Below are 17,932 nucleotides of genomic sequence, written 5' to 3' on the forward strand. Positions count from 1 at the left end.
GGCATGGGTTTCCATTTCCAAGCAGCTCCTGTATGTGGCCCACATTTGCCACATTTTGCTACAGTTTGAATTTACTTCAAATCACCTTAAAAGTTTCAGATGTTGCCAGCAAGAGCTGGTCATACCATATGGTGTAGTTAGTAATTTATTAGGTGACATTTTGGTTTAAAAAAAATATATGCTATTATTTGGTGTGCCTTCAACAGATCACAGTATTACCTCATAGAACTTTAGTCTTAGCGCACTGATCAGTCCTAATCAGTCCTATCCTTTTTGCTCATGTCCTGTTGTAATAGGACATTGAACCCTGTCTCGCATTTTTGTAACAGCAACAGTCTTTTTTTTTTCATTGCTACTTTTGCTATTTTGTTATATTATTTAAAGGAAATAAATAAAAAGTGGTCAAAAACCACTATATGCAAATTGTCTTTTGCCCATGTTTGCCCATAAATTTCCACTGAATCGCAGTTTCTTTATTATTGACTGTGTCAACAATGGAGAGCCTGCAGTAGACTAGAGCAAGCTTGTATTTACAGTCACATAGATAAACATTAGTTAACTTGTTAAGGCAGGTAAAACATTGACTTATTACAGATAGTCCAGAAGCAAATCAATCAAAGATTTGCTAGTTTCGGATATAGGCTACAAGCAACTGAGGACTTTCCTTTTCTTTTTAACCTTAAAGGAAGACATTTCCCTTACAGCAGGAGGCCACAATGAAGTTTGAGAATGTTCTTGCTGATATTAACGGATTTGGAAGATTTCAGATAATGATCATTGTGATCAGTTTCATCGGCCGCTTCACTCTGCCTTGCCACTTCATGCTCAACAATTTCATTGCAGCTGTTCCCTCTCATCACTGTGACATCAGCTCTCTGGATAATGGGGGTATTTTTATGAATTTATCCCAGACAGAGAGGCTTCTTGTTACTATTCCAGTTCAGCAGGATGGGACTCCAAGCTCCTGTCAGATGTTCCAGGAGCCTCAATATCATCTGCTATTTAACACTTCCCACATCACTGATGCGCGTACAGTGCCGTGCCAGAACGGATGGGTGTACGATAACACTACTTTCAAGTCTACTCTGACCTCAGAGGTGATTCTTTTGTACTTTTTTTCTATTGTGAAATAAATTAAAATGTATTTGTTCCTAATTATTATCCCACAACCAAATGTAGAACAGCATCTTTTTTTTCTTTGTACAAGTGGGACTTGGTGTGTGATAGAAGAGGGAAAAACAAAGCAACTGCTACCATCTTCTTTGTTGGAGTCATGTTTGGAGCGATGGCCTTTGGCAGCCTGAGTGACAGGTATCAGCGATTTCCAGTGTTCCAGCTACTGAAAAAAACAAAACAAATATTGAGACTTTCTGATTTTTCCATAGGTATGGCAGAAGGATCATGCTGCTGGTATCATACGTGTCTGGGATGGTGTTTGCTGTTGCAAGCGCCTTTTCTACTTCCTACGTGATGTTCACGGTCCTGAGGTTCCTTACTGGCTTCTGCATCACAGGCATCGTCATCGTTTCAGCAGTCCTCAGTGATTATTTCATTTCATCATCTAAACATACACTGTATCCGTTCTTATATCAGCTTCACTTCAGCTTCAAGCCACAGAGGAGAAAATATATGAATATGTACTATTTCAATGCCATGTTGACTGCTGTGAGCACACTGAAGCTTTAAATGTAATCGCAAAAAAAAAATCTTAAATCTATTTTTTTTTTCTAGAACAGAGGAGCTTTGCACACATTGATTACACGTAACAGGTCATGATGGCAGGCAGTGTTTAGTCAGTAGCAATGTTCCCTCTAATTTTTCATGTGTCTGAGCGAACACACAAACTCCCTGAGCGGTCCCTTGGACCACTGTGAGCAACAGCAGACGTGTGCACTGTGGTCACACCAGCATCAAATCCATCCAAGTTACATGGTTTATTAAAATAATCAAATTACAGCATTTATGTTAGACTACTTTTAATTAACTGCTTTAGCCCACTTACAATGAATTTTTTTTAAAAGAAATCTTGTTCAAGATCTGTGTAGTATGTTAAAACTATTGGAAGTAATAATAACTTGAACTCCAATTTTGAAAACACAACTTTCTAAAAATATTTTTTTATAAAGCTCTGACTTGTATTATGAGTCTGAGTCTGTGGTCTGGGAGAGAGTCCTGTAACTCTCTGTCTGCAAAATACAGGATATAATGACCAATGTTGGGCAATTAATTATATAGTTACTTCTTCAAAAAAGTAACTGAGTTATGCAAACAACAACATTTTTTGCAGCAGTTTACCTAAAAATGCAGCCAAGGCGTTTTTTTAAAAAAAATAAACATTTCAAGCTATTTACAGAACAATCAGCTGTTCTGCATCAAATTTGATGCCACACAAATTATTTGTGCCTCTCCAAAACATAATTTCTGTCCACTATGAGATAAAGGAGCCTGATACCTGCAGGCCTGACAACAGGAGATGTATCACTCCTGTAACACCTGTAACATTCAGCAGTCGCCTCATTGTTCTGACACACACAACAAAACTATTGACTACACTACACACTAACTACACAAGATTTGCGCTAAACGTCGCAAATCTCTCACATCTCAAAACACCGCCGTCACTCCTAAAACTTCCCCCTTCCTAAACAACTGTTGCCATATCATGATTGGTCGACATGGTACATTTTTCCACCAATGGGAAAGGGTGGTGTTTTTTCGTTTTCCTTATAAAACGCTGTTTTTACTGTTTCTTCCCGCAGTAAATATAAACAACGACAGTATTCAGGAAGTAAACCAAACATTGCAGATATTTTTATCGTAACTCTGGTTTTCGTGGCCTATCAACACAATTTAAAAACTGGTATAAAGTCTACACTTTTTCCGTCAATTGTTCCGCCTGTCCTGCTCACATCTCCAATGGTTGTACATGTTGTCATTAACGTGGCTTCACTCCACATCAGCCACGCCGCTTTGCTGGTTAAAACACCGGTGTCGGCACATAAGGACGCTGTCATAGCCTGTCAACGACGTTGATTAGCTGCGTATATATGAATGTGAATCGCATTATTGGCTGGACTATGGGATAAGGTGGCATCGTTCTAATCCCATACGGGAGCAGCCAGTCACTTATTGACTAACACTGCAAAACAAAATTGTTAAAGCATTAATTTTAATTTCAATTCAGGTCAGATTTTTTTTCCGTGCGCAACGCAGATTTTCTGTGCGCAGAGACCGTGCCAGCAGTGCGCAATTGCGCACGCGTGCAGCTTTTGACTTGCAGTACGAGTAGTGCCGTATGCTTAGTAATGTAATTTAAAAATGATTTAAAAAAATTTCAAAATGAGCTGCTGCAGACGCCTGTTCAGCTTCAACTCTGTGGGAGGACGCAGAGAGAGCACACTGTATTGCAAATTTTTGCATAAAAGACACAAACGCGTTCCCAAATTACAGTATTATATTGCATTATAGAGGATAGAGGCACCCACTCTCTTTTGGCTTGTGTGCGCGCAACAACATTTTTTCAGCTCATGTAAAAGTTCTTTGAATTGTGTCCCGCTTTCTTTAATTAGGCTACTTAAGAAATGAATCGACTGCTTGTTTATTTCAGGTGTGGAGTGGGTGGACATTGAACACAGGAAGATTGTGGGAGTGATCGACAGCTTATCCTGGACGTTTGGAAATACAGCGTTTTCACTTATTGCCTATTTTGTGAATGATTGGAGGAGGCTGATAATCAGTGTTACATTACCTTTAATCTTGGCCATCTTCACTTGGAGGTATGACTAAGGCATGTTATCAAACAGAGGCTCATTTCAGTACACTTTAATCGCTTTCACCTGGAAGTCTGTGACTGGTTAACATCCAGCATCGATCTAGTCATGCATGAGTTGAAGGACAAACACAGATTAAAAATATTTTGCGCACCGATTTAATAACATAATACTAATGTTGTAATAGTAAAATTTTAAGCACCCCAATTTCTGCCTTTTACAACAAAACTTAATTTAGAAAATTTAAGCATTAAAACAATTTGATGATTCCTCCGTAACTAAACACTAGCTTGCCACTGCATATATGAAACAAAAATGGCGTGCATATCCTTGCTTGTCCTTGTCCTGATAGATTAGTTATGAAATTAGTTATGAAATTTTAACAAAACACTGGGATTGTGGCCTTCGAAGGAAGTGATTTTGGGTAAGTGTAGACACTTGATCTTGAAGGAAGAATAATTAACTGAATACAAAGACTATGTATCTGATGCTTTACAAAACTTGGGACTCAAGGATAAACTGAATAGATCTTGGTGGTCAAAGGTCAAGCTCCCTGAAACCTCACAAGTGAAGTTTTGACCTCCTGAAAACTGTGACAAAACTTGACAAAAATTTAAAATGAAGCGGTGTAATAACCACAGGGACAGTGAACTGATAACTTTTAGCTGAACCATAATTCTTTATAGTCTGTGACATTTAGATTCTGAATGTATGGTTTCTTCTTATTATCATTCATGTTTGAACCATTGTCTGTTGTCATGGCTTCTGCAATCTGTTTTATTAGAACCAGCTTCATTGGTCAACTATTAGCTCAAAATCTTCTATCAAGTCTTCACTATGTCTCTCAATCTGAACAGATATTTGAGATGTTTTTATTTTAAATGCTGCATTGCAATAGGCCTACATATGGGTTAAAAATGATAATAATAATAATTCCCCCCTAACATTAGGTGGGTGCCAGAGTCAGCTAGGTGGCTGATTGCCAATGGAAAGCTGGAGCAAGCTCAGATGTATCTGAAAAACTGTGCCAAAATGAATCGGACAGAAGAGTCGATCCACACACTTGAAACAGAGGTTTGTAAGCTCCAGATGATTAAGTCAAGGGAGCCAAGTAGATTCCATTATGGTGCTATTATAGGCACTAATTACACACAAAGAAGGTGAACAAAGGCACTAAAGAATACAGTGTATTCTTATTTAAATGTAATCGTAGGTTTTGTTCTGATCTTCACAGCATTGTTGCAAATGGAAGCTTGCACTCAAATGGCTTTGAATTCTTTCAGACACTATCCACCATTGTTACGACGGAGAAACGAGATCGAACCTACTCTTACCTCGACCTGATTCGGACACCTGAGATGAGGAAACTGGCCCTGCGTACTGGTATATTATGGTCTGCATTCCCAGGGCTTTACAGTGTATTGAATCTTGTGTATAAATTGTAAACCAACAGATTGTTCACTAACGAGCCGCTTCCTTCTCCGTCCCTAGGTTTTGCGTTGCAACTACATTTTACGGCATCAGCTTCAAGATCACAGGTTTCGGGCTCAACATCTATCTCACTCACTTTACCTATGCATTAATTGAACTTCCTGCCAAGCTGGCAGTCCTCTACTTACTGGAAAAGATAGGCAGGCGACACACTATGGTGGGAACTTTGCTGTTGGCTGCCATTTGTCTTGGAATCAATATTGTGATACCAAAAGGTAGGCACTTATTGATCACAGGCTCGATCTAAGATTTGGGTTGTTTTAAAAAAATCTTTTTCAAGAAGAGACTGCTGTCACTACCAACTTAGGGAATGGTGGTAATGTTGTAGGTTTTACAGCTTTGAAATAAACTACGACTAACCCCCCCCCCCCTCCCCCCATGCTGTTTGTGCCATTTCTTTAATTGGCTTTATGAAAAACACCAAAGACAACACAGCCTTAAATTGTATCATTTCCCCAACAAGATGACTCCCAAATCAGTGTAAAACCTGGCATATCTCAGCATGATGTGCAGTGGGTCCTTAAAAGTAAATTTGAGGAAGCTGAACAAGTGGAGGACAAAAGAAGCACAAGAACAGAATGTCATGTCCTTAAGATATCCAAGACCTTTTACAGGACCTGAAAGACTTATATCATTCTACCGAAGCCTCATCCAAAACGGTCTTAGTGGAAGGGTGGATACCAAGAGGCCATCGTGCACCGAAAACACGTCTCATGGAGTGATAAATCGAAAGAAAATGGAAAAGCAAAAAGAAATGAGGGATCACTCAATATTGTTGCACAGTATTTTAAATCTTTTTTTTCGTTTTTGTACCGTTTGCACCGTTACACTAACACACTATCTTCGTTTGTGTTCAAATTTGGCGGTAATCGTGATTCTGATGCTCTTTGTAGAAATGCCGGTCGCCACGACTGTGGTAGCCATCATTGGAAAAGGGTTTTCTTCAGCATCCTTTGCCACTCTAGTGCTATACAGCTCTGAGCTATACCCGACTGTTGTAAGGTAACTCTACACGCCTAATTCCAATCTTTTGCTCTTGAATAAACTCTTCAGGACATCGCTTTTTCTGCAAGATCCTCTGATTAATACTAATATGTTTATGTTTTCAGGCAGAATGGTATGGGTTACAACTCGTTCATAGCTCGGTTTGGCGTAGCTGTGGCTCCTATGATCCTCTTACTGGATGAGGTCTGGACGGAGCTGCCACAGGTCATCTTTTGCTTTGTGGCTGTACTCGGGGGAATAGTAGCAAGGACCCTTTCAGAGACCCGCAACAGGTGCCTGCCAGAGACCATAGAAGACATTGAACAGAAGCAGTAGTAAAGAATCTCTGACATGAACTCGTTCGGCCTGTCAGATATTCTACAGCCAAAGTGCAGTCTATTCTGTGAACTCAAGTGCAGTTTACTCTAGAAACTGCATAACTTTAAAGGATTTCAAATAACCAAATCAATTAATTACACTACCACTACGACTACTACGATTGCATAAAGCAGCAGTTTCATTAAAATGCGCACAACTTTTACATTTTTCTGTTTTAGTCCTACTAATGTCCACTTTGAGAACCATTTCCAGGTGAGAAATTATTGTTAGTGTTATATTTCCAATAAACTGAGTTTCATTAAATCTGTTACATTTTACCTTCCTTTTGTTCCTAAAAAATATATTGTGGGTGAGTCGAAGTCCAGCAAACCGTTTATTGGATTTTCCCAGAATTTCTAAAGTCATGTTATGCATAAACATAATGCTGCACTGAAGTAGATCATTCTTTTTTAAACAGCAGGTGTTAAAGTACTGATTCACATTACCCAAGATTCATTTCCATATTTAGTAAACCAAAAGCATAAAAACCACAGATCAAACTGTCTTTCGGATAACTGACTTTACTAATTAATTTATACAGAGAAATGAAGTCAAAGCTCATTGTTTTAAAGAAACAAAGCAAGCACAAACGTTTATGACTCAGCAGTTTCCTAAACAAAATTCAACCACATCTAAATAACACATTTGTTATTCCATTTCAGTAATTACGACCGGGTCTAACCACTGTTGTTGACATTTTATCTGACGGTACACGTAGTTACAGAATTAACATTGATGGGGGGGGGGGGGGGGGGGGGCAAAGAAAATATTTTTAAAAAATAATCAAAAAGTGAAATTTGAAACATTAAGATACAATGAGAGAAAGATCTAAAACTAAAGTAAGCAGTTGTTTTTCCAGGACACTTGTTGGCTGTTGTTCAGTACTGGGAATACTCTTTGCTCTCTAGTTTGGCAATGATTCGCTCCAGCTGTCGCTTAGCTTCACATTGTGGGAAGTTACTCATTTCGTAGTACTGAGGTGCAATCTTCACCAGCCTGTAACAGAGACAGGAGAACATGGATGACCCCGTCATTCAGCTAACGCAACACATGTTAAATTAACAGCTTTTAGTGAGATCTTATTGTCTGTACACGTACCACTCTGGCTTGATGTCTGTGCATGTGCGGATGTAGTTCTTGGTGGTGAGGACAAACTCATTGTAGAGCACCCACTCTGGTTTGTGGTCCAGGACTGTAGATGGGTGCAGCTGGACCACTTGGTTGTCTTTCACTGTGAGGTAATGGCCTGTGCGCTCCAAATGAGCCACCTGCAGGGAGGTTCAAAAGAATAATTTAAAAAGGATAACAATAAAATCCTTTTCAGTTAACCCTTTTCAACACTAAGCCCACTAACAGGCTGATAGCAGACTTCAGTTTACTGCCAGAGAGGAACACTGACCACACATTATCTGTTTTACTTGGGCTGAAAAGATAAATCAATCATTAGAAAATTGGGGTAACAGAATAATTGAGATCCATTCAAAATCAAAAGCAGCTTTCCTAATATACACTTTTTTTGCTGTACTGTGTCTCAGTTTATGGCTGCAAAGGTTTTAACAAAACTCGTGTGCGTTTGATTCCAAACTGAACAACAGACCGTCCTCAAAGCATCCCAAAGCTCCTTCTTCCTCCTCCTCCTCCAAATCTATTATGTCTGCTCACCTGCATGAAGAAGCCGGTGCAGAGCGCCCGTCGGATGTTGATGTAGTAATCTCTGCTTGTGAACTCCGTGCTCCGACGAGGCAAGTTGAAGCGGTCCATGATCCTGGACAGCTGCTGCCGCACATTGTCGGCAGACATCAGCGAGCGGTAGTTGACAAAGTTGTCATAGCACCACTGGTTAGACTCATGGTCTGGAAAAAGGCATGAGAGACATTCAAGTCTAAGGTGCTAACTAGATCATCAAAATTGAACTAATCCCCAAAAAAGTTGTTAATAAAAAATAGATCATGACTCTTTATCTTTAAAATATGTCAGATGAAACATGTTTTCAAGCATAAATGTCTACAAATCATGTACTGAATTAGTCATTTTAAACCGAAATGATGCATCAGGACACAAAAACGCATATTCCTGTCACCTCAGTGGCTCTCAATAGGTTATACATTTGAGTCTTGTCACACAACACCTCAAACCTCTCTGTTGCTTACTAGCCTGTATGTAACAGAGAGGTTCATCCCTGAAGCATTGGAATAAACTGCCTGAGGAAATCTGGTCAGCAGAGTCAGTGCTGTCTTTGAAATCTCTGCTCAGGTTGGTTATCAAGAAGCCACCTGTGACTGTTTTAACAAATCTCATTGTATTCATCTACTGTATTTTTCTGTACGAATGCTCACATATCATATAACATTCAACCATTCTACTGCTCCATTTTAAACATCTTTCTTCAGCACGTTTTCTTTAGCTTTAAAAGGTCATATGTTGCACTTTCATCTTATTCTGCTGACCATAAAGTGTGTGTATTAAAAAAAAACAAAAAACAAATTAATGCAGGTTTAACTTCATCATGCAGAAATCCAAAAAAAACGTGGACTGATGCTCACTTTGTTTGAAGGCATGATAGACGTTGAGCAGCGTCAAGTGGTCTCCGTCAATGTGAGCAAACCTCATCTTGGACTCGTCTGCTGCCTTCTTAGCCTCCGTAGGACGGACAAAACACTGTGGGACTAAACAAGGTTGGTATGGGCCCCAACAAAGCCGCCCATAGGGATGAGTCAAACATTCACAGAAAAATGCAGCAAAGCCTATGATGCTAGGGCACTCGACACTGCTTGGGACAGGGCAGGACCACAAGCTCTATAAGAGGGAGCTGCAGTCTGTTCTCATGGTCATTCCCAACTGTAATGGTTACTAGCTCGTAGAGAGGGGTCATTTAACCACATCTGTAAAACAAGAGTTTTCACACAGCTGCAGAGTGTTAGGGACACCAACAAAGTTGAACCTTTCCAAAACTCACAGATCTTACTTTAGCTACATGAGTGTTAGGCCTTTTAGTAAGTGGAAGACTGAAACACATCTGAGCTACATGTTACTCTACAGTGCAACATTAATTTTAAAAGTGTTACTTCAAAAAAGAAAATTCAATAAATATGAAAAACGTCCAAGTGGTGCCTGCCCTATCCACTTTCTTTAATGATGAAGCACTCATGAAAAACTCGCTCTCTATTAACAAAAATGCAAGAAAAAAAAACCCAAACAAAAAATTGAGATTTAAAGTTAAGACTTAATATATGAAGTCGTATAGACATGCCTGTGGCAAAAAAACAAAACAGAAATATGAGTATTTTGTCTTTTTCCAACTGATTCATTATTTCCTTATTTGTACTAAAATCAAAAATAAACTCTCCAACAAACCACCCTGATGAATATATGATTCAATATAAATAACATCAGTTGTGACTAATACTGGCATGAAATGTGTCATATATGTATTGACAAGCATCTGAAATATCAGCCTGTTCAGTTGTCATAATCCTGGACAAGGCACTACAAACGATCTGCACTTGTTTTCTGAGTACTTCGTAAACATTAAGTCAGTGCTTAGTTGTTAAATCTTAAAAGGGGCATAAGTGTACCCCCAGATCTCTTTTTTTTGTCTCTACAAGAGCAGCTTTGCATGAGTCAGTTTATTATTCATTCGTTACCCCTCAATTCTGATGGGGACTGATGTCCTCACAGCCAGAGCTACGTGGCTTAGATAATCATATTAACATTATCTGCTCTCATTGAACTCAAACAAAGCCAGGAGTAGGGGAAAAACCTCAGAAATCAAGAGGAAATCATTTAGAGCAGTCTGAAGTTCAAGATTGTGTCTAACAGGGTTTGTTCACACAAATGTGGATCTCTGCTTTTAAAACTTTAGCCTATTCAATATGAGCATCCCTCAGTTTGACAGTACATTTTATACATGAGACAGAATAAGGAAAAGGATAATAGCACCTCTTTAATAAGCTTTCTATACATCTCATCATTATTCAGTAAATTTATTATGCAAGACATAGATAAGACTTGGTGGGCCCCATGGGATATTCTGTGTTTTAAATGGGTCGCAGCACTCTTGACTTTGGGAATGGCTGGTTTAGAGGAGTAGAAAATGTGCACAAACTGGACGTACATTGGGATTATTTTAACACTACCTGTAATCAGAAGTGTTAACCCAAAGGGACTTGGCCTACAACAGGCAAGTAAGATGTCAGCCCAGTCCTGGGCATTACCTGACAGCATGGCAGTAATGGAAAGGATCTCGTTGGAGCAGTTAAACTCGCAGCTCGCAATGACCATCTTTGCCAGTTGGGGGTCCAGAGGAAATTCTGCCATCATGGAGCCCAGCTCCGTCAGGTCACCGTCATCGTTGAGAGCTGCCAGGTAGTTGAGCAGCTCAAGGGCCCTCATCAACGTCTCAGGAGCTGCATGGAGGAGAGACAGTGAGGTCAGCTAGCCATGGCTAACTAGCATAAAATGACTATTTACAGTTCACAATAAGACTGCAGGCTGACTTACCAGGTGGATCCATAAAGTCAAAGTGGACGAGGTCATCAATACCCAGCTTTTTAAGCTGAAGCACTACAGATCCCAAGTTTGAGCGAAGAATCTCAGGGTATGTGTTATCCTAAAAAAGGACGATAATAAAGTCAAATATAATGAATGTTGTTATCCTGAAGAAGGAGCGAGCAGCACAAAGATTAACCTGATGTGGTGAAGTGATGGGATATGAGGGGCTAACAAGGGCAGAGCTCTTAGGATAATGTCTGAGAGGCTTTGTCACACAACATGAGTGACCTATGAACAAGGGCAAACTGTGGAGAAGACATAACGCTGAATTTATATGGCAGATTGTTAACTTCAAAGGCAGCAAAGAGTTAAAATCTTTGTGCTTGAGTGATCACCATTCAAGCAATCCGCGTGATCTACAAATGATCATGAATGTGAAGTGAACTCTGCAGTATTTACACTGTATAAAATCTTACTTCTTGACACTGCTGCATCCATATGAAGGCAGCAGTCTGATGGCATGCCTCTAATTTAGGAAAGTTTACTACAATATAACTTTATTTCAATATTACAGGAATCAGGTTAGTCCAGCATAACTCAGTATTCGGTATAAAGTTTCCTTTCATTTGATGAGCTGTTGTCATTTTGGGCTTCTGTGACTCACACTGCCACTTCTTTGCAATAACCTCCAAACCAAAATTTCAGGTGCATTTGAAAATCTGTGTGTCCAGGCCCCTCCATTTGCACTATGACATACAAGGTCCTTCACAGTTTACTATGCCTTTATCCAAACCTCAACAACAACAACAAAAAAATCACTTGCCTGCATCTCTGTTTTGTAGGCCTTTTCTGTGTAGAGACGGAAGCATTTCCCTGGACGTGTTCTTCCAGCTCGTCCTGCCCTCTGCTGGGCAGAAGCTTTACTGATGGCTGTAACGAGCAGAGACTCCACTCTGATTCGAGGATTGTACACCTAGACACACGTGGCAAAGCATGTTTAGGTACAACAGCTCTCATGATAGATTACTACAATGAGACGAAAAAAAACAAACAAAATCATAAACATCTACATTTCAGTCACTTTCACATCACTTGAGACCAAACTAATCATAAAGCTGAGCAATCAGTGCAATCAGGTGAGTCACTTTTGGTCTACCTTTTGTTTGGCAAATCCAGGGTCAATGACAAACACCACGCCATCAATTGTTAGAGAAGTCTCAGCGATGTTTGTCGACACCACAACCTGAGGGAAGAAGCAAAGTGATGTAAAATATTTGAAACCTGATAAGTGAGAATCTTTTTTTTAGTTTAAAAGGGGTTTCTGCACACAAAAGCAAAACTCATCCATTATATTTAGGCCACAGCACAGTATTGGCACTTTTTCTTTGCCACAAATGGCCTAAATGTGCATTTTTCTTAAAGACATAAGCTCCAACTTTAACTTAGCTGTGTCTTATCAATTTACTGTAGGAGCCAAATTACTTTTTGGAATGAATATTTTTTATTTAAATTAGTCTTTTTATCTTCTGTTATACATTATCCTTGGTCTGGTCTACTGTGCATTATCAGAAATCATTTTCTTTTCTTTCCATTTGTAATACACACAGGGTTACATTTGCGTCCCAGAATCAGACTTCAGGAATACTTTAGTGCCCCCTAGTGTCAGTCAAAAAAAAAACAACCTACATCTTACAATGCAGGCTATTGAGATAATAAAGAACACTATGTAAATGACATGAAACTGCAATAACTTTAAAACTGATGCACAAAATGAATGTTATTGGTCATCATTATTCTCCACTAGCCTTAAAAAACATCTGCGAATGTAATACCTTCAGCAAATTTACAGGAAATGCATTTTAAAACCTTAATCTCCTTGACTTTATTTCAAACTTGTACCTTTCTTCCTATTGCACCATTTGGCTTCCTTGGAGGAGGAGGCTCAAAGATTCTTTGTTGCTGCTGTGGAGGCAACGTGGAATACAGTGGAATGATTTTGATGTCTCCGACCTCAGGACCCAGGTCATCTACCTCACGCTTGATTCGTTTGCATGCCTCATCAATTTCCTGAAAGAAAAAAAAAAGTATTATAACCATGCATTTTGAATCAGTGGAGGGTGTGCTGCTTCAAATTAATGTCTACTGGAACTGTAACCTGAGCATTATGAGCTTTACCTCTTGACCGGTGAGGAAGAGAAGACAGTCACCTTCATCTTCCTCACACATATGAATCTGGATGACAGTGCGGATTGCCGCCTCAAGGTAGTCCCGCTCTGGCTCCGGAGTGTAAAAGATCTCAACAGGATGTGTACGTCCAGGAATAGTTAGAAGAGGACAGCTGTCAAAGTACACCTGGAACTTCCCAGCATCTAGTGTGGCACTCATGACAATCACCTGCACACGAAGTTTATATGTGGGTTTATAAAATACTTAAATCTTACAAATATCTGCAATGGTATCATCTATGTATGATATTAGCTGTATAGTGCTCTTAATGTTATTACATGGTAACAAAAGATGGAGCTTTTATGAAAATTCCTATGTATGCAATCATCATTCTCTATACATTAAATACCCCATCTGCATTTTCTTCTGTCATTCACACAACTTCAAATCACACCAGAAACCTCTAAAAGTGGAGGTTTTAGTCTACCCCAGGTTTCTTTTTTGTTTTGTTTTTTAAATTGACCAGATTCTCCACACTGTCCCAATTTCTGACTTCCTGTCTCTTCTGGTCTTTGTCCCTGGTTGGAATTCTAACCAGCGTCTTTAGTGGCCACATCCAAAATCCAGTTTTGTGTACAAAATTACATTTTCTGGGGATAACTAAAGTGATAACAAATTACAACCATGGCAAGCATCAAAGGCCACCTCCAGTAGACACTGCTCAATTTAACATGGCTAATGATCATTGACATGCTCCATTAGTGATATTTCCTACTGATGCATGAATGGCTACACAAATCCTGCTGCTCTTTGCGTTTCTAACTTTACTACTGGAACATACTCAACTTGTGAGTGGTGTCACTCCTAAATCCAACATCCAACTTCTGAGGCAACTAGAAAGAAACATAATTCACCTGGCACACCTGCTTTTGTTTTCCTTACAAAATGTTTTAAATATTCTGAGTAGAAATTAAATTTTGTTTTTAAATCAGCTAGATTAGGTTTTTTTTGTTTATCTAGGAAGCACCTGTTTTTAATGACATAGATACATTAAAATTATATCCCACTTGGGTGAAGAAAAAAAAATACCTTCAGATCTGATCTCTGACGAACCACTTCTTTCAGTACTCCCATCAGGATGTCTGTGGCCAGAGTTCTCTCATGAGCCTCATCCAGAATGATCACACCATATCGTTCCAGCAGTGGGTCATTCATGGCCTCTCTTAACAACATACCGTCTGTCATGTACCTGAAGAAACAACAATGCTTTGTTAGGCTGGGCTGCTCTGTGCCAGTAAAAAGCAGATTCTCTGAATCAAACCATCTCATTCACTCACAGCACCACTTACTTTAATATAGTCTTGGCAGAGCTACAATCCTCAAATCGGATGGAGTAGCCAACTTCCTGTCCAAGCATGACGTCCATTTCGTCCGCCACCCTCTGAGCCACACTCATGGCTGCTACTCTCCTGGGCTGAGTACAGGCTACTGCCCGCTTAGGACCAGGCAAGCCTCTAACCATATCCACACACCACTGTGGGATCTGCAGATTTAATCAAAGGTTGCAGAGAATCTAATAAAACCAATTCAAGAGAATATCAATTTTTAAAAAAATATATGCATTTACACTGTGCCATCACACTGTTGGCTTTTTTCAGCAAGGGCAGCACAAGATTACTGACACATAAGAGACGCACCAATCTACTTGACTTCATACCTGTGTTGTCTTGCCGGAGCCAGTCTCTCCGACAAGCACAAAACTTTGGTGACGTGTGATGATGTCAGTGAAGCTTTCCTTGTACTCCCACACTGGAAGCTGTAGCCTCTTCTTCAGGATCTCATAGTAGCGGGGAGTATGGGGCAGGTTGGTGAATGGGTTGATCTGCTGTTGTAGGACCATTTGCTTGAGCGGTGGTAAGGCTGAAGCAGCGGGTGTGCTGTTAGATGGGACACTAGATGGCTTTGGTTCTCTGTCCCGGTCTCTGTCCCGATCACGGTCTCTGTCTCGGTCCCTATCCCTCGAACGGTCCTCGCGGTCTCTGTCACGGTCCCGGTCTCTCCTGTCAACATTAGAACAGCACATCCTTGTCAACATTCTAATTGTAAAAGAAATAATCAGGCTACAGTTTGCCATCTCAGGGCAATGAGAGTAAAGTTGGGACATTGTCCCATGTTTCCCATATTCAAGCATGCTTGATGCGCTCAACATGTTTAAACTGTCTACCGACCTTTTCACCACTTTAATTGATAGGCACTAAATGGCAGCCTATTGCAAATTTATTTGCCATAGTGAGCCTCCATCTCACCCTATCCCTTGCATCCTCCTCTATCGCACCCACTACACTACCCATGGATGTAATGAAGTCCTCCTTCACTACATCCATGAACCTCGTCTGGGGTCTTCCTCATTTCCTCCTACTTGGAAACATCATACTCAACATCATTTGTGCAATATATCTACTATCCCTCCTCTGTCTGCCTCTATAATTTTGGCTCCAAACTGCTTAACCTGAGTTGTCCCTCTAATGCACTGCCTATTCTGGTCACTCTTAATAAAAACCTGACATCACCAGCTCAGCCACCTACCTTTCTGTCAGTGCCACCATGTCCAAATCAGAGTCATACAGGTTACACAACTGTCTCATAAACGTCCCCTTTCACTGGTCTCCACCCACACCACACTACCTGCACTCTGTTCTTCACATTTCTTTTCCTCAGTTCATAGCTATTAAACTCATCCATCTTTACCATCTCTACTACTTGTAACTCCACCTTTCTACTTGTCTCCCTCTCATTCACGCACACATGTATTCTGTCTTAGTTCTACTGACTTTCATTCTCTCCAGACTCTCCTCCACCTGCTCTCTGCAGATCCGTCCTCTGTTATTATAGTCCATAGAGGATCCTGCCTGAAATCATCTGTCAGTCTGTCCATCACCATGGCAATCAAGCAGGGGCTCAGAACCGATCCCTGGTGTAATCCCACGCCCACCTTGAACCCAACTGTCACTCCTTTGCATTCTTCATCGCTGTCTTCATACTTACGATTTTGTTTTGTGATATTTTAAAGTTATAAAACCAACCTGACACTAGTCTGTTTAAATTATGATCTTATTGCAGTGCCACTTCTAAACTACCTGACGTTTACTTTTGCATTTAGACAGATACTGACATATCTGCAGTGTGTGCACACTGTCAGTTTAACAAGCACACACAGTTACAGCAAATGTTTATAATATCACATCAAATACTTTGAAGGCTTTAAAGTTTATATGTTTATTTATTTTTATACAAATTGTTTACAATTAATGGGTCACAATATACTTATTTGCAAACTGTCAATATTTAGCCTACTTTTACTGGTAGTTTGAACAGTCAATCTCAATGAAATTCTGCAAATTTAAAAAGAATTGCCACGATTTCTTTCGCATCTGTAAGTCTGTTGTGGAGGTTTTCACTGAGATAAACACACACGAGCACAACGTAAAACATGTGAGTGCTAAGAGACGCTAAAGTTTCTGCTAGCTTAATCGGCGCCAAGGACAATTTTAGTTCGCAGCTAGTATAGTACAACATTAGATGACTATTTTAAGAACCAAATCACAGTCTTTTAAATCGAAGCCACGGCTGGCTAGCTGAACCAACACGGGTTAGATAAGGAGCTATGTTAACGTTAGCCAAACACACGTGCCCCCGCTACGATGAAGGTAACGTTGATGCTTCGTTTGTTAGCCCAACGTCTACGGTATTTTTTTAAATACAAGCACTTAGCACGTTTCTGTTCGCGCTGCACGATCATTCAGGTGCTATAAGGAAACAGCGAATAAAGCAGAGCTGCAGCATGAGCAGCTTAGGGTTATATTTTCTCAGCTCCCATCTTCCATCCATGGTGACCGAGAGCGGCAGCTAGCAGTTAGCTTGTACCCGACTAGTTTGAGAGCGATAACTGTGGAACTTCACTCACCCGTCGGACCTCTTCTTGCTGGAGGAGTAGTCATCACCCAAATCCAAACGATGTCTTTTTGACATCTTAAAGGTAAAATGTGGCTTTCTGTGAAACAATTAACGCGGGTACAGTTCTACCCGGCAGGTTATATTTCCTGATTCCTGTGCTGCAAGTTCTCCGACCGAAGTGTTTTCTTCTTTTCGTATTTGTGTAACACAATTTCAGCAAGCGCCACCTGCTGTTGTGGAGTCTTCACTGGTGTTTCCACGGCAAGTTCTTTCAAATGGATTTTCACTTATTATTAATTCTCTATATAGTCATATAACCATATAATACTTTTTGTTTTCTATTGAGTTCAAAGAAATTTGGCACATAAAAACAAGAAAATAAAAACACATTTTTTGCCCATTTGTTTGAGCTACTGGTCCTTAAACAATGAATTTGATAATCGTACCACACAGAAAATCAGGCACATCTATTTATTATTACGCAAACAGATGTTTTAGAAGTGGTGGTAGGGGCTTCTAGTGTGTCACTGGGGGAAAATTCTAGGCCTAATCTATTACAGTTAACAAAATATATAATTTTTTTTACTGTTCATATGGATGTAACGTTTTCAGTGGGAGAAACATTTTGTCACTCATCCACTGAAACCTTATAAACAGTACAGATTTACTTACCTGGATGATTGAGCATGGATCAAAAT

The 17,932-nt window shown here is 39.9% G+C and overlaps 2 protein-coding genes across 2 annotated transcripts; one reads left to right on the forward strand and one right to left on the reverse strand.

The window, feature by feature from the left end:
• The first annotated feature begins 623 nt into the window (after positions 1–623).
• LOC102785279 (solute carrier family 22 member 7-like) lies at positions 624–6,796 on the forward strand. The gene is made up of 9 exons (XM_006787150.3): positions 624–1,097; positions 1,208–1,311; positions 1,386–1,540; positions 3,608–3,776; positions 4,721–4,844; positions 5,054–5,163; positions 5,262–5,476; positions 6,155–6,263; positions 6,371–6,796. The coding sequence occupies exons 1-9, from the start codon at positions 717–719 to the stop codon at positions 6,579–6,581; spliced, it is 1,578 nt and encodes a 525-aa protein (XP_006787213.2). The 5' UTR covers positions 624–716; the 3' UTR covers positions 6,582–6,796.
• A 157-nt stretch (positions 6,797–6,953) lies between these two features.
• LOC102785860 (ATP-dependent RNA helicase DHX15) lies at positions 6,954–17,434 on the reverse strand. Its single transcript, XM_006787153.3, has 14 exons — positions 17,245–17,434; positions 14,998–15,340; positions 14,630–14,823; positions 14,370–14,529; positions 13,290–13,508; positions 13,014–13,181; positions 12,271–12,357; positions 11,938–12,087; positions 11,124–11,232; positions 10,838–11,029; positions 9,167–9,289; positions 8,286–8,476; positions 7,722–7,891; positions 6,954–7,619 (listed from the first exon to the last, which is right to left on the reverse strand). Exons 1-14 carry the CDS (start codon positions 17,307–17,309, stop codon positions 7,502–7,504), a joined length of 2,289 nt encoding a protein of 762 aa, XP_006787216.1. The 5' UTR covers positions 17,310–17,434; the 3' UTR covers positions 6,954–7,501.
• Between the last annotated feature and the right edge of the window lie 498 nt (positions 17,435–17,932).

Source organism: Neolamprologus brichardi, chromosome 6 (genome assembly GCF_056152115.1).
Source record: "Neolamprologus brichardi isolate AB-2024 chromosome 6, ASM5615211v1, whole genome shotgun sequence".
Classification (NCBI taxonomy): domain Eukaryota; kingdom Metazoa; phylum Chordata; class Actinopteri; order Cichliformes; family Cichlidae; genus Neolamprologus; species Neolamprologus brichardi.

What these genes read in the sequence shown, in the direction of transcription:
- LOC102785279 (XM_006787150.3), top strand. Translation starts at nt 717, where the DNA reads ATGAAGTTTGAGAATGTTCTTGCTGATATTAACGGATTTGGAAGATTT. An exon ending in TTTGGCAGCCTGAGTGACAG is followed by an intron (nt 1,312 to 1,385) that starts GTATCAGCGATT and finishes ATTTTTCCATAG; the next exon opens with GTATGGCAGAAGGATCATGC. An exon ending in TTGGCCATCTTCACTTGGAG is followed by an intron (nt 3,777 to 4,720) that starts GTATGACTAAGG and finishes CCCTAACATTAG; the next exon opens with GTGGGTGCCAGAGTCAGCTA.
- LOC102785860 (XM_006787153.3), bottom strand. Translation starts at nt 17,309, where the DNA reads ATGTCAAAAAGACATCGTTTGGATTTGGGTGATGACTACTCCTCCAGC. An exon ending in AGCAAGAAGAGGTCCGACGG is followed by an intron (nt 15,341 to 17,244) that starts GTGAGTGAAGTT and finishes TAATGTTGACAG; the next exon opens with GAGAGACCGGGACCGTGACA. An exon ending in TCTGCCAAGACTATATTAAA is followed by an intron (nt 14,530 to 14,629) that starts GTAAGTGGTGCT and finishes TTGTTTCTTCAG; the next exon opens with GTACATGACAGACGGTATGT.